General features: G+C 26.6%; 2 protein-coding genes and 1 non-coding gene across 4 annotated transcripts; 1 reads left to right on the forward strand and 2 right to left on the reverse strand.

The window, feature by feature from the left end:
• The first annotated feature begins 540 nt into the window (after positions 1–540).
• On the forward strand, positions 541–3,355 carry LOC129608526 (ejaculatory bulb-specific protein 3-like). 2 transcript variants are annotated; one of them, XM_055520085.1, is made up of 3 exons: positions 541–777; positions 1,070–1,324; positions 2,534–3,355. In XM_055520085.1, the coding sequence occupies exons 1-3, from the start codon at positions 729–731 to the stop codon at positions 2,671–2,673; spliced, it is 444 nt and encodes a 147-aa protein (XP_055376060.1). In that variant the 5' UTR covers positions 541–728; the 3' UTR covers positions 2,674–3,355. The 2 variants fall into 2 exon arrangements, with proteins under 2 accessions (XP_055376060.1, XP_055376059.1); XM_055520084.1 differs by lacking the exon at positions 541–777 and having other exon boundaries at positions 878–1,324.
• A 1,377-nt stretch (positions 3,356–4,732) lies between these two features.
• LOC129608458 (coiled-coil domain-containing protein 170) lies at positions 4,733–13,791 on the reverse strand. Its single transcript, XM_055519951.1, has 12 exons — positions 13,714–13,791; positions 10,493–10,594; positions 9,312–9,440; positions 8,743–9,159; positions 8,266–8,664; positions 7,874–8,200; positions 7,697–7,816; positions 7,500–7,637; positions 7,307–7,441; positions 7,066–7,236; positions 6,430–6,964; positions 4,733–4,758 (listed from the first exon to the last, which is right to left on the reverse strand). Exons 1-12 carry the CDS (start codon positions 13,789–13,791, stop codon positions 4,733–4,735), a joined length of 2,577 nt encoding a protein of 858 aa, XP_055375926.1.
• Positions 13,792–15,832: 2,041 nt separating this feature from the next.
• Trnak-uuu (transfer RNA lysine (anticodon UUU)) lies at positions 15,833–15,905 on the reverse strand. The gene has a single exon. It is a non-coding gene; the product is annotated as a tRNA-Lys (tRNA).
• Between the last annotated feature and the right edge of the window lie 288 nt (positions 15,906–16,193).

The raw sequence follows: 16,193 nt of genomic DNA on the forward strand, positions 1-16,193 counted from the left end.
ACATTATACACACATATAGCTAGGTATATAGGTAATCAATATCTTTTCGCAAATCCAAAATTTACCTTGTTATATAATGCAATTAAACTACATACAACCATAAACTTATCGATATGATTTGATGTCGTTACGAATACACGCGTGAAAATGATAAAGCTATTAATATAATATTCCTTTCACTTTTGTTAGACATAATGTGGATTTGAAACTTATCTACATATGTACATATACATACATATGTATATAAGTATAAATTGTTGGGTAAGAAAATCAACATTATTTAAGTGTGTTCAACATTTAACATAAAATTTATAATGCTTAAAAGATATGTATGTATTAAACATAGATAACCAATTTCATTAAATTTTTTATGACATAAAACTTTGTACATACAAATATATGTATATAAGCGCATTATATATGTGTGTATTTAAGCGCGAGAATAAGATGTGCGATCAAGGACTTGATGAAAAGCAGTACGCATTATTTACACAAGTATTACACTTTACTCAGGGAGCGAAATTTAGTTAAATTCGTTAATTATTTAAGTACATCTTTAGAAAGTAATTGAATAGGCTTTTGCGCTATTAGTTGCCTGTTATTATTTCTGGTAGTATACATATTGTACATATGTATATAATTTTATAAATTGCGAAAATTTTATTTACATGTTGTGTTATTAAACGAGGAACCATGTAATACTATACAACAAAAAAAACTATACAAGCATGGAAGTAACACGAAACAAGCATTATTGGTACATGGTTGATGGTAGTCGTAAGTAATAAGAAACAAAAATATATGACTTTATTTTTTTATTTTATATTTGATCTCTCTCATAAATTTACAATTCAGTCTGCTAAAAACAATCATATAGAAAGTTACGCGTCTTAGTAAATTTACGCGATAAAAAAATAAAAATTTTTGAATTGAATAAAACTTATTTTTTTCAATTTATTTAAAGGCACAAATATATTTTAAGTGTTACGTAAAGTCTGAATTTTTTTTTAAATCAAAATGCAAAATAAAATTAATTTTAGTATGTTATTATTAATAATCATTTATGTAGAATCAAGTTTAAGTGAAACTACAGAATCAGTAACATCAACCAAATTATCAACTGAACATCAGCAAATAATTGAAGAAAATTCTAATAAAAATAGTGAAGAACAAAAACTGAATAAACCGCAGGCGGGTGGTTTATCACCAGGGGTATCCGATGAAGATTTAGAAAAACTATTAATGGATAAAAGATATTTAACGAGACAAATAAAATGTGCTTTGGGACAAGGTGCTTGTGATCCGGTTGGCAGGCGACTTAAAAGTAAGTTTCGTAAATATACAAAATTTACAAACATAGGTATACTGTTAGAATTATTATTTTAATGAGAACTTTAAAGGTAACTTTAAAATGTAATATGTATCACGTAAGTAATTATACCTATTTATTATTATAGATTAAAAATAATATTAGTTAATTTTTCCAAATCGTTTCTTGTATTACTAAATTACATTTCTTGTTTACTGATAGCAATTTTTCGCTTTAAAAAATCTTGACCCCTAATAAATTCTGAGTGTGATTGGCAAAAAATGTCATAAAGATATACATACATATATGACATATCAAATTTCAAGAGATTTCGTTGATTATTTACCTAGTCGAAAATTAAGTTTAAATTGGGTCGAATGAATTTTCAGTTTCTGGTACCTGATATTTCGTAAAAACTTGTGGTTCATTGATGCATCAATCAGTATTGATATACATTCATATTTGTGTATGTACAATATTTTAAACAAAAATCGTAGATTGTTTCCTTGTACTTAAATATGTATGTATATCAACAAAAATGTAAATTTGATTTGTAGTAAAGGTCAGTTGCGGCATGATTTCCTCGAAAAACTTGATGGTTCATAAAATTGTGAGATGGAAATAACTTACAAATAAAATATCAAGAAATTGAATTTTTTGAATGATATTTTAAAAAGTAAACAAAAACGTTAATAAATTTAATTTTTAAAATATTGTACGTTAAACTTTAGTACATTTAATGAAAATTTGGTTGCTTATTGCTGGTGTCTGATTCCATCAAAAATCTAGTTGGCTTCTTGTCTTTTTATTTATCAAATTTCAAGAAAATTTGTTTAATTTTTTTTTAAAATGGTGAAAATTTAACTTCCAAAAATTGATCCATCGGTTATGTTGTCAAAGTAAACTAAGATATAAATTTTCATCAAAATCGGTTGATCAAAAATTGAGATGCGCACGAATGCGCCGGCACACAGACGAACTTTTAAAAGGTCCGTATTTTGTTTACAAAATATAAAATATCTACTACAAAATATTTAATTTTTTCGTATGTACATATGTACATACATATATTAATTACAAAATTTTATTAAAGCGTAAATGCACTACGCTTTAATAATATTTAAAGGTTTAAATTTAATTTATTTATTATACAAATGTGAATTATAAATTAAATAGTACATACACAATATTATTACTTAAAATTATTTAATTTATTTTATTAAGGTTTGGCGCCTCTAGTACTGCGTGGTGCATGTCCAAAATGTACAAATACGGAAAAACGACAAATTCAAAAAACTTTGGCGTTCATTCAAAAAAATTATCCAAAAGATTGGGCCCGGCTAATGTCAACTTATACTGGATAAAATTATGAAAGATTGATTTCTTCTTGTTATTGTTGTTGTAGTTTTTTGGATATAATATACATACATACATATATCGTACATGTACATTCATATAAATAATTTTAAGACCAAATTTTTTAACTATGATTGAAATGAAATATTTAAAAAAAAATCACGAATTTTTGAATTCAACATAATTATGTATTTTTTTTATTTATATCTGATATTTTAAACTAATATAAAATAATATATACATACATATATGTAAAATATAATGTAAAATAATATATGTATGTACATGAATATATTGTTTACGTACTACAACTATAAGTTTAAATGAATGAATGCATTATGCTTTTGGTTTCCATTGTTTATTGTATTATCAATTTCATGTTAGATCTACAAGTTTTTAATTATTAAGTCAAGTTCGCGTGTTTCTGCAAATATTTTATAAGTTATTTTAAATAATATTTAGAAATTATTTTTTTTTTTGTTAATTTAAGAAAAAAATCTCGAAAGCCATGTATGTCTGTATATTAATATGGAAGAAATATTTATACATGTAAGTATATTATGTGAAATATTTATGAATTGAGAAACAAAAAAAATAAATATAATTACATATGTATAAAAATCAGAAAACAATCAACCGCCTTGCGCTTTGCGCTAACAGCGCTAAAATAAAATAATTTTGTGAAAAATAGCCTTCAGCTTTTGAATCTTGAGTGTGAGTTAAGTATATTTTATTTTAAACCTAACAATTAAGTTAATAATTTTACTGTTATTATATACAATATAATAGGCTTCATTTTATAAATTCTGACGCTGTAGGACTTTTCAGTTAGTGCAATTAAATACTAAATTGTGTTTAATTTAAAAAATTATAGTAATCATTGGATTTAAAAAACATCGGGTGCTTGTTTTACAGGCGATTGACGATTTATTGAGCAAGCATATACATGTACAAAAAAATGTGTGAACATACATACATGCATTTTTTGTACGTGTTATGTAATTAAAATTTCAACGTTTCCAAATTGCATTTGAAAATTTTAATATAGAAAAATTATTTACCCTTCCTTTATTATAAATATGACATTTTGGAAATATTAATTATAAATAATTATGTGAAAAATGACTTTATTTAAGTTCATGCATATTAATTATATATAATAAAATTTAAACCATTGGTATTTGAATTTAGTATTCACAATGTTATACATAATGCGTATGTGCATACTTTCATTGAAGTTTGTTTTTATTAATGCAAAACCAATAAAATTTTCAAACAATTTTTACCATAGAAACATACATAAGAAGGTTAAAGGGTGAACATTACTTGGATTATAATTAATTTGTCGCGGAAAAACTTGTTTTTGTTGTTTCTTTATAAATTTAATCCAAGTTGACACGATATTCCTGAAACTTTTGGAAATATTTTGTGGAGAAATAAAGGTAATGCAAATGCCTTTCATTTTGGGAAAAAAATTACATGTTACGAGTAATAAAGCACAATACTGCGTAATAAAGATTAAAAAAGTTAGTTTTTGTTTGAAAAGTACTTTGTTTTAGTTAATTTTTTAAGGTTTTGACCTCAGTTGTCATGATACGAGTAGACATGTTATTTGTAAAATTTTTCCCACATTATGTTATATCAAAATGAAGGTCAGAATATAGAGCTCTTCTTCATGTAAAAAAATGATAGATTGATAACGTGGAATTATGAGTAAATGACGGTTAAACGAAAATTTGGAAAAAAAAATTTAACAAATTTTGATTTTGCACTTGAATATCTCTGAAACTAAAAAAATCTTTGCAAACGCTGGTACACCGTTAGAATGTGGATTTCATTAGCTTTAAAATGAGTTTACAAGATTGGATTTACCTGTCACATTTCCCAAGTTATAAATAAAAATGTAAAAATAATACGGTTTTTGCATGTTCCAAATTTGAGGCCCCATAACTCGAGAACAAGGGCTTAAAAAGAAAAATGTCACTAGGTGTTTTTTGCTCGTCTGCATGAATACTATCACCCTGCTTCGAGAATACCATTGAGGGCCAGACACCCTGTATATTTGACTCATGACCAATTTAACAATGTTGCACCTATAAGCATTAAAAACATTTGGTATTACTTTTTGGGACAAAAAATACAATTCATAAGTAAGTACATATGTATGTAGCTTTGAAAACGATATTGTGTGTATAAATTAGGTTATAGGTACTTCAAATTATGTATGCATTTATAATATGAAAAAAGGTCATACCCTAGAAATGCATTCACCATCTTTTGTTTTACTAAAACAATTAAAAATTTGGATTGGGGTTATTAAAAAAATTCTTTGAGACAACTTTGAAGTTTAATTTGAAATACATAGCTATATATGTATGTACATATGTATGCATATATTTTAATTAAACCAAAACATTTTAACTTTGGTTTGTGAAAAGTAGAATTCATTTGATGTTTGTTTTTGGGGGAAAAGCGTTTTCTGAGCTACCACCTTATTATTTCATACGCCTAATAAACATAAAAAAAAATTTCTAAAGCTTTTGAAACGTTTTGGAATACAATTTTTACAATATTAATACAAATGTTGACGTTTGTTTGAAAATTTCAATTTAAAGTTCTGTGCAAATGTTAAGCGAGAACTGCGCTATATTTGTGTTTATAAACAAATGTTGCTAATCAATTTTGCTCATAAACATTGTTAGTATCAGAAAAGTTTTTAAATTATCATGACTAGCGCAGGTTAATCAGCTGTACTTTTTTTTTTACTAATTTTAGCAGTTCAGTTTTACAATTTTAATTGTTAATTCCTTTACTTCAATGCAACAAAATTTTTTTTTGTTTCATTTTTCTTTTTTTGTTTTTCTTAATTTTTATTTTTCCTGAAATAGAATTTTTCGCTATTTGGCCGAAATGAAAAAATTTTTTTTGCTAGCATTTTTTGTTTATGAACACAATACTGAACATTCAAAATAGCAAAAGTTTTTATACAACTGTCAAAAATATATTGTGTATGTATCACATTATTGCTTTGCAGTATTGCCCTTATGAAAATCTCTTTAATTTTCAACATTATAAACATTATTTTTATGCTGCATTTTAGGAAAAAAAAAGTTTATAACTAGCACTTTATTGCTGAAAATATATCCGATTTTATTTAATTGGTTACTTCTGACAACATTTAGAAAAAAATGTTTAAGAAAAGCCTGCTCGATTTTTTCGATACCCAATTTACTTTTATTTAACATATCCACTACGTATAGAACGCATTTAGGAAAAGTGTGCAATATCAAAAGCTTTTACTAAACTTTTTGGAATGTGATACTTTGTAGAGTTTACGTCGTAAGCGCATTATTGAAGTCACGGTATTATGTACATACATATATCTAGTTCATTTATAATTTGAATAAGAAAATCACCTGTTATTTTGCTTTGTTTCACTTTTTTTATTGTTTCTGTTTAATATTCTTTATTTTTATTTTTAATGTTCATATAAAATGAAACTAGAGAAACAAAAAATTTATAATATATAATTATACACACTTCTTCAAATTCAATGTAAATTCAGCGTATTAAATGCATTATGAAAGTTGTGGAAGTGTATACAAACTAGATCGATTAAATGTATACAAATGAGCGATTTTATTCTTAAATTTATTTCACTATATTATTATTAAAAATATTTGGACAAATGATTTTATTTTAAAATGAAATATAAATTCAATATTTTTTTAAAAAATCAAATTCTTCATCTAAAGGATCATCACTAAAATTATGATTTGTTTCGTGTCTACCATCATTAACTACACTAGTACCACCTCCACCTCCTCTACATTCAGATCTTCCTCCCGCATCAGCCGCCCCATCGTATTTTAAATCATATTTTAAGTCATACTTTAAATCATATTTTGAATCGTATTTTGAGTCATATTTCGAATCATATTTTGAATCGAATTTAGATTTCGATTTAGAGTTCCGTTCAGTAGTACGATAATGATGATGATTGTTGGATGGACTTGTTGAAGATAATGGACGACATTGAACTGATGGCGGTATTGGATCCTCGAACCGGGGGCATGGATGATCACCAATTGGTGAAGCAGATTCATAGCGACGTGAAAGCATGGTAAATTCTTGATGAGCATTACATAACATTTGTAAACGGTGTAATAGGTCCGTCTCCGGAATGTCGCGTAAATGTAACGTTCGTGCAACGGAAGTTCGAAATGATTGTAAATGTGATATTCTATGATTTGCTTCAGATAATTGTCGTTCAAATCGTGTTATATCTTCTTTTAAACTCTTTAAAAAGAAAACGTTAGTTTTAGTTCAAATTTCAAAGGATTATTTTATAATAAATTTGCATTGTATAGAGAAGTTCAAAATTTTAATTAGGAATTTACATTAATAAGAACTTCATCTCTGCATCTTCGTTCTTGGGACGTGGAAACTGCTGACCTTATTCTTTCTTTCGAAGCGGAAAGTTGAGCTAATAATTTTGATTTTTCACTTTCCAAATCGCATATTCTTGTATTTAGTTCATCAATTTTTCTAGCTCTTTCCAATGATTGTATCTAATTGTAATACAATAAACGTATCTATTAGATATAAAAAACTATTTGAAATTTATTTATGTTAATTTACTTTATGTTCAACCGCTTCTGAAAGTTGACCTTTTAAATCTGCTAAATGATTACGAGCATCAGCTAATTGCGAAGTTAATTTTTCAATTTTGCTATTAGCTTTTTTTAATCGACACATGGCTTCGTCGCGTTCGCCCTAAGAAAAAAACTAGAAAAATTCACGCCTTGAATTAAAAAATTCCAGCAAAGGAAACCTGTAAGACACATTTTCCACGAGCTCCTTCTTCTAGTAGTGCTATTTTACGTCTTAACAATTCTAAATGCAGATCGCGTCTTTGAACTTGTTCGCGTAAAACTCTTACACGTCTTTGAAGGTTATACATTGCAGAGCTCTAATGAAAATATATATAATAATTTAAGAGAATCTTGTTTTAAAAATTTTCCCACTTACCTCTTTCATTGGAATATCGTTGCACGATCTTTCTCTCCTTAGTTTTGAAGTGCCATGGTGATGATGATGGGAATGGGAATGTTGATGTGGATGCGAGTGGTGATGGTCATTATGACAATTCTAAATATGGAAACATATTCAATTTTAAATTAAATATTTACTATTGTAGATTCTAACTTTATCACAGAGGTGATGTTCATGATGAGATGTAACTTGTTCAGCTCTTTCTAAAAGACTCTCCGCCATTATTGTCGTATCAGTACCTGGACCTGGAGGTGTTGTACATTCATTCCAACTTAAAGCTCTTGATAGTCTTACTAAATAATCACTTAATCGAATATGTTCTGCCCTTAAGTCATGAATTTCTGCGTTAGCTTTTTCTAACATTTTCTCAAGTTCACAATTTTTAGCTTCTTCAGCACGAATTCTACAATTAAGTGATTCTATATGTTCTTTGTGCCGTTCGGATTCGACTGTTAATTGATCAGAAACTGTGTGAAGTTTCTAAATTAAATTATAATAAAAATTATGACAGTCTAAATAAAAATATTAATTAGTCAATTAAATACCGTATGAGTTGTTTGATTGTCAGTTAATATTTCTCTCAATCTATCTTTGATCAAAGTTTCACATGGTTCTTTGGCATTAAGTGTTCCAGCTAAAGTTCTTAAAAAACTCATTCTATCACTCTGAAATCGATCCATTGTATTCTGTAAACGTTGGCAACGTGATTCAAAACCTCTTAATTCCTCCTTTAATTTTTCATTGCATATATCTGATTCAGATAAATTATCTCTTGTCACTTGTAGATCTCTTTCATATTGTCTACAACGTCCTTCCAACTCGTGAGTCTGATTTTGTAAAGCATCTATTTGAGAATTCAAGCGATCCTTATCAGCACTGGTTAATGATTTAAAATTTGAAAATTCATTTTCTACAGCAGTCAAGTTATCACATGTAGATGCCAACTAAATTAAGAAGATTTTGCCAAATTTTTTCTTTATTTTTTTCATAACAAAATTTGAGACAAAATATCTTAATTTTACCTTATTACGAAGACGATGCAGTTCGGCAACAACTTCCCCAGCTTTGCCAACAACGCAGTCTGGTGAGAGATGCACTGGATCACAAACATCGATTTCCAAACATACACATAATTTTCGTAACAATTCATGTAACTGTGCTTTAATCTGCTCTTTATTACCTTCCTCATTACTTACATCAACTTCTAATCTGCGAATACACCCAAGGAGTTCCTTATTTTTCTCTTCAAGACACCGTTTTTCACCAGTTAAGCTTTTTATTGTATTTTCACACCGTTCTTGAAGACTGCGTTCACGCGTTTCAGCTGCTTGTAAACGACTTTGTAATGAATGTATATGTGCAGCTTGACGAGCTGTTTGAGCGCGCAGTGACTCACATTCTGTATCCTTAGCACAAAGAGCGCTTTTTGTTTCAGTTAACTATAATAAGAATGAAAAAAATGTTAATTTTTCATCATACAAACTTAAAGAAACTCATCCGTGATTAAACATGATTTCTTTTTTTCATAATTTAGAATGAAGAAAATGTAAAGACAACTGAATATCTTTACTACAGTATTTATGAAATTTACCTCAGTAACCAGACGGTCCCTTTTATAGGATATTGCTGCCAATTCACTACGCAATGTTGTTACTAAATCTAAGGAATGGCTTACATGATCTGAATGTGCAATTGTGGTTGCCGCACATGATGAATCAAGCTACATTAAAAATACTTTATTCTAATTAAGACTAGATAATTTAAACATATAAATTTTCCATTCAATAACTTATAAGGTATAAATGCATGGAAGAAATTATAAATACATAAATATCTACATATGCATAATACAATATGCGTACAATCACAGGCATCTTTATATTATAGGAGTCTATGGTACAATGCATAATACAAAATGCATACATATGCATAAAATAATACATAAGCGTAATTTTAATAAAGAACAAGTGTTATGTTAAAATTTTACAGTCAAATTATACAAAATTATGTGTGCATATTTATAATATGCCCAAAATTATGTTCATATGTATTTTAACAATTAAATATACATTAAATATTAAATATAAATTAAATAATTGTAATAGCATAATTATAATGCACTTAACTAAAAAATATGAATAAATTTGTAAATAAGAAGTAAATTATAATTATATGAAAAAAATAAATGCAAAACTGCAGTAAAATATCATAGGAGGACTTCAAATTTTCAATAACATTTTGAACACTTATATTAAATATTATTATTTATTTAACTTCGAAAAGGGCTTAAATCGCCATATATATACATTTATTAATTGAAAATCAAAAGCTCGAACTGTTCGTATTGATTTTTTTATGAAATTTAAATAGTTTGCGTCTGCTACGTCTTTCAGGTAACTTATTCGTATTAATTTCAGTAAATACTATTTTATTTTATTAAATAGCTAAATCTATTAATGCTCGCATTGATATACGAATAGATATTACAGTAATCTTTGTAAAAATCAGTGCTCCAGTTTGCAGTTTTTTGGATTTTAATGTACAAACGAAACAACAATGTTAAAATTAAAAAAAAAATACAATATTAATATAGTTTTTATTCATGTTTAGGAGAATTTTTTTAGTTAAAAAGCATAAGATATGTAAGTATAAAATTAGAGAGGACTTAAAAATATGTAAGTTAATAAGGTTTTAGTTAGCATTATTATAAATATGTTAATTCTATGTACATAAGTATACATAATAATATTTTCGATAAAAATTGAAACGTACAAAGTGATGATGATGTGGTGAAAGACCTGTTGTTGAATGACCATGTGAATGACCATGTCCTGCTATCGTGTGACTACCACCATGATGATGATGATGATTATGCTTCGACATTTAATGATTTTTATGTGCAAAAAAAAATTATCGCAATTTACCTCGTTGTGTTAATTTTTTCTTCTTCTATATAAGGGGTGTTTTAAATGCATAAATAAAAATTTTATGCAAATTCACACTTGATCTTTCTATTTAAGTTAAGACACATATAATAAATGATCGACTTTTTTAATAGCACTAAGAAAAATTTTCAATTAAATAGTTTAATAGACTTTAATTCTTATAGCTATGGTGGAGGTTGCTACAGTAAGTTTACCGTTATTTATTGTATTATATTTTATTTGCAGCTTATACAAAAGCAAAACATTTCGTTACAAATCGTTGTAATGGGAAGGGGTAAAAAAAATTAAACAAAATGAAATGAAACTTTTACCACTTTCAACGAATTGCTGCACTTAACTAAAATATTGTAGATTATTATATTGTACGGTAGAACCAGAATTTTCATATTATGGAATTTCTTTTGTTTAAAAGTTTACACATTTAACGTTTTTTGTTGTTGTTATAGTTCTTGCTCTAAACATCTTTTTGTATTGAAAAATATATGCACAAAATTTGTTTTACATTTCTTCATATAGGTCGTTTGCATGGTATCCAAAAATTAAAAAATTTGTAAAATAAACGCTAACTACGGGGTCGCTAAAGGAACGCTTGAAACTATTTTGTTATTATAACAAAATAAATTTTAATTTTTTTTTTAATATCTACAATATTTATACTCATTTTCGATTATCAATTCATTTAAACGAGCATATCAATATTATGGCTTCGAAAAAAAACAAAGACATAAAGTCAAAGAAAAAAGTTTATAAAATATAACATTATAACAATCATGAAAATTAAAGAAAAAATAAAAAAAAGGAATTTTACGTAACTATAGTTAAGCATATTTTAATAGGATCGCATGTAAAAAAATAATTGAAAACATTTTACTCATTTAAATACGGGTTATATGCTACTTACCTACACAAAAACATATATAATATACGAATACACATGAATAAAATGATATAAAAATGCATATATACATAATATAATAACAAACCTATACATATGTGCCTAAATATGTACATATGAATGTATGTATGTGAATGAATGCGACACAGGCGAGAATACGATTATTTTTTAGTAACTTTTTTAAAGCTTAAAAAAATGTTTGCTTTGCTACATAGCTATGCATTTCATATTACAAAAATGACAGTCAAATCTTTTTCTTTTTGATAAGGACTTTTTTGCTTTTATGAAATTTCAATTTGAATCGAATTTCCTTAAAGTTAAAAATTTTGGTATATATACTTAAAAACTTTAAAAAATTTTGGCCTACATAAGTATATAAAATAAGTACATAAAAAAACATTTTTTAAATTAGACTTTTAGTTAAAACTGGACTGAAACAAATTTCTTGCTTCCTATAAAAAAAAAAACGCCGTAAATCGAGTTCTAATGTTTCATTTCATAAAAAGTGAAAATTCCAGAACTCCTACAGATAACATAATATATGGCCTTTAATAAGAAAAATTTTTCTTTTGGCATTTTTCTAAAAAAATTAAAAAAAAAGTTCTTATTAGTATAATTCAGCCTTTTCTTTACATTCTTGAAGACAGGAAGGTGAAATTTCATACGCACATAGATCTTTACTAGAAACTACAACTGCTCCATTTCATATCTTAACTTTAAAATAACGAAATGACCATTAAAATTTACCGTTACCTAACATTCACTTTTTTTCAAATTTTTGATGTCGTTTTTCTTCTAGACCTCAGGTTGTAGGAGTTTGAAATTTTAGCAGTTTTTAGACACTAATAAATAGTCAATTTCGTTTGAAGAAAATTTCTAATTAATTTCTTCTAAAAAGTTTTTTTCTACCTTCACCTTCGCTTAAGTTATCGGTCCTCGAAATTTTTAAAATTTAAATTTTAGGCCATCTATATTTCCAAAACTGCAAGCAAATTTCTGTAAATACTTACAGTAATACTACTTAACTCACGCAATTAACTTCTTAAATTCGAGCATAATATTAATGTCTCTTTAAATTTTTTTTTTATTTATTTTAAAGATTGCGTGAATGACTGCGATTTTAAAGATGTATATGACTGCGATTTTAAAGATGTATATGACTACGATTTTAAAGATAGATTTTAAAGATTCATTCTAAATGTATACGATCTTTGAAATATATGAATGAGAGTAATATAAATAATGTAGTATGTACATTGATTGTTTTTAAAAACTGCTGAAATTTATGTATTTTCACTTGTTAAAGCAAAAAGTGCTATTTTACAAACCATTGGTTTCGCTTAACTTTATAAATTCAGTATGTTATATAATATGGAATAGTGTGTTTTTTGAAAATTACATGCTTTGTACCTTTATAATCTCTACTTGTGAATTTTCCGATGTCAATACGATTTTTTCATAATCATGTATACAATGATATATAAATATCTATAGGTAGATTTTTTCTTGAATTATTTAATGTTGTTTACATTATTGGTTGAACCAGTGCTATTATTAGTTCGAAGAGAATGCTTTAGTTATTTACATATGTGTTTTGATTCAAGAAAATTAAATTTATTAATGTATGTATAACATATGTTAAACAAATGTTATAATTAACTCGCCTTTTATTATCATGATAATTATTGTAAAAATACGATAATATTGAAGATAAGTTTTTTGAAAAGTAATATTATCAAATCAGAAACTAAAAGTAACATTTACTTTTTTCGATTATTTTCATATGTGTTCATCTTATTTAAAAATGACGATTTTAAAGTAAAAATGAACATTAAAACGACAAAACAAAAAAAGTTTTTTTTAAGGAAAATATGCAGCAAATGGAAGCAAATTGCACTGTTGCAGTGAATTTGAAAATTTAATAATGAATATATCATTTTAGATAAAAGGTTATAAAAGTTCACAAATAATTTGGGAAAACACATTATAAAACAATAAAAATTCGCATAAATACATATGTACATGATAAGTTACGTCACTAATAAACATATTTATTAGACAAGAGAATAATAATCATAATCTTTTATGAATTTCTAAAAAGCCCCTGAGTTTTTTTAAATGTATGAGAATTTTACTATAATATGTATACTCACAAAATCATTACACAATATATCAAAAATTTCCCAATCCTCTGATGTATTGCCGAATCTTTCGCATAATTCTTTTCCCATATCTCATATCCTTATAAATTTTACATTTGAATATAAATATATAATTATAATTAACTAGTTTCTTTACTAACAATCACAATAATTTACAAGTGAAAAAAATATACTTATGCACATATTTTTGAATTTAAATTTTAGTTTTTTAGAAATATATTTGTGATTTAAATAAAAAGGATAATTTAGTCTTGAGTTATCACAGAAAAACAAATAACGTGCTACTAAACTTTTGTTTTCCTTTTTTTGTTGTTGTTTATGAATTTAATAATTGACTCGCTTATTCTACTTAAATTTAAACTAAAATAACTAAATAAAAAATAATATAATACTCTTGCCTTACGTTATAGCAACGATTTTCACCATAGCATACACATGCTTATAAGTAAAAAAACCGGTATGTTTAAAATATTAACTTAACAATTTACCATAATTTTAAAGTAAACAACATTTTTGGTAGCTATAAACTGTAATATCTTCTAAAATTTCAAATTCAAAAACAATGATGGAAGGGAACCGTTGCTATTTACAAATTATAAATTTACAGCTAAACAACAATAAAAGATTTTTTCGAAAATATTAAGCGTTATAAAGGTATTCACAAAAAAATAGGGAAATAATAGGAAACGAGAAAAAATAGAGTTGACCTTGTCAACTCTATGATACCCGTACGAATTTGTTATTCTATGTGCGAATAAGTAAGACATAACTGACTATAGGACAGACAATGATTTTAAGTTGCCGTATTACCATATTAATTTATGCAAAATTTCAGTACAAAATTTCATTTCAAAATATTGTGTGTGCCAAACTACTATTGAACTCGTACGGCAGCTACCAGAAAGAGCCAAGAAATTTTAATGAATTTTATCAAGCACATCGGCCCTACTAATATATTCGCTTGTGTGAAATATCAATATTACACCTTTTATAGTTTCTGAGATACAGCCAAATAACTTTTAAAGTTGTACGACAGCTACCAGAAGGAGCCAAGAAATTTCAACGACTTTTAAAAAACACATTGGCCCTACTAATATTTTCACTTGTGCGAAATTTCAATACCATAGCTTTTATATTTTCTGAAATATAGCCAAATAACTTTTGAAGTTGTATGGCAGGTACCAGAAGGAGCCAAGTAATTTCAACGATTTTTATCAGACACATTGGCCCAACTAATATATTCGTTTGTGTGGAATTTCAATACCACAGCTTTTATAGTTTCTGAGATATAATCAAATAAATTTTTAAGTTGTATGGTAGCTACCCGAACCGGTACCCCGATCATGTCCAATTTAAATAGGGTTCTGGCACTTACTAAAATAAATCATTTGTGAAAATTTGTTGAGCTTAGCTCAATTAGTTTTTGAGTTATCGTTGGGACGGACGGACGGACGGACAGACAAAGCTAAATCAACTCAGAATTCGACGCTGATCAAAAACATACACTTGAGTCTATATCTAAGACCGTTATTTCTTAGCGTTACAAACGGTAAGGAAAATTTAGTATACCCTTCGAACATACGTTCGTACGGGTATAATAAAAGCAAAGCATGAAGTTGTGAGTAAAATATGTGAACATACATAGTACAGGAATGTTCAGAACTAGTGTTAAAGCTTCAGAATAGTGATTACCGTGACGGTCACTTTCTAAAAAATACTATTCAGCCTATTAAAATTAAACGGCTCAATGGTATTTTTGTGACCGTGAGAAGCTTATATAATATGTATTTACATAATTATATATTTATATAATTTTACACAATTTTTCTAACTCAAGACTACCTACAATTAGTTTAACATTTAAAAGATAAAAATTAAACGAATATGTATGAATCGTATAAATGAACTTTCCATTACGTACATTAGTTAGTCTACTAAATTTTTGTTCATTATACTTACGTATGTATACTCGTATATGCATGTATGACCTTTCATAAGCATATAAGTGGGAGACATAAACTATAAAAGTTTAACAAATTTGTAAAACATTAGAACGATTCAAATTAAAAAAAAAAAAAAATTATTTAAAAAAAAAATAAAAAAAAAATTACGCCCGAGCAGGGACTTGAACCCTGGACCCTTGGATTAAAAGTCCAATGCTCTACCGACTGAGCTACCCGGGCACTTATTAAATTTTGTTTCTTATATATTTTCTTCCTTACATGAATTTTTATATTTTGATAGCATTGTACAAAATGCAAAAAAAATCTTTAAATTTTAAAAATAATGTCTTATTTCATTTTTAATATTTAATAAATAATAGGTACCTATACATATTATTATAAAATAAAATAAATATTTGTTGTATGAATTTTGTAGTGATAAGTGAGAATTCCTAAAGATTCTACAGTTTTTATATTTATTTTAAATTATTAAACAATTGCAATGATAGCTGATGGAGTAGAAGAGTT

The sequence above is a fragment of the Condylostylus longicornis genome, unplaced genomic scaffold, assembly GCF_029603195.1.
Source record: "Condylostylus longicornis isolate FDR11 unplaced genomic scaffold, ASM2960319v2 ptg000031l, whole genome shotgun sequence".
Classification (NCBI taxonomy): Eukaryota; Metazoa; Arthropoda; class Insecta; order Diptera; family Dolichopodidae; genus Condylostylus; species Condylostylus longicornis.

What these genes read in the sequence shown, in the direction of transcription:
- LOC129608526 (XM_055520084.1), top strand. Translation starts at nt 1,018, where the DNA reads ATGCAAAATAAAATTAATTTTAGTATGTTATTATTAATAATCATTTAT. An exon ending in GGTTGGCAGGCGACTTAAAA is followed by an intron (nt 1,325 to 2,533) that starts GTAAGTTTCGTA and finishes TATTTTATTAAG; the next exon opens with GTTTGGCGCCTCTAGTACTG.
- LOC129608458 (XM_055519951.1), bottom strand. Translation starts at nt 13,791, where the DNA reads ATGGGAAAAGAATTATGCGAAAGATTCGGCAATACATCAGAGGATTGG. An exon ending in ACAATCAAACAACTCATACG is followed by an intron (nt 8,201 to 8,265) that starts GTATTTAATTGA and finishes AATTTAATTTAG; the next exon opens with AAACTTCACACAGTTTCTGA. An exon ending in GAGATGAAGTTCTTATTAAT is followed by an intron (nt 6,965 to 7,065) that starts GTAAATTCCTAA and finishes TTCTTTTTAAAG; the next exon opens with AGTTTAAAAGAAGATATAAC.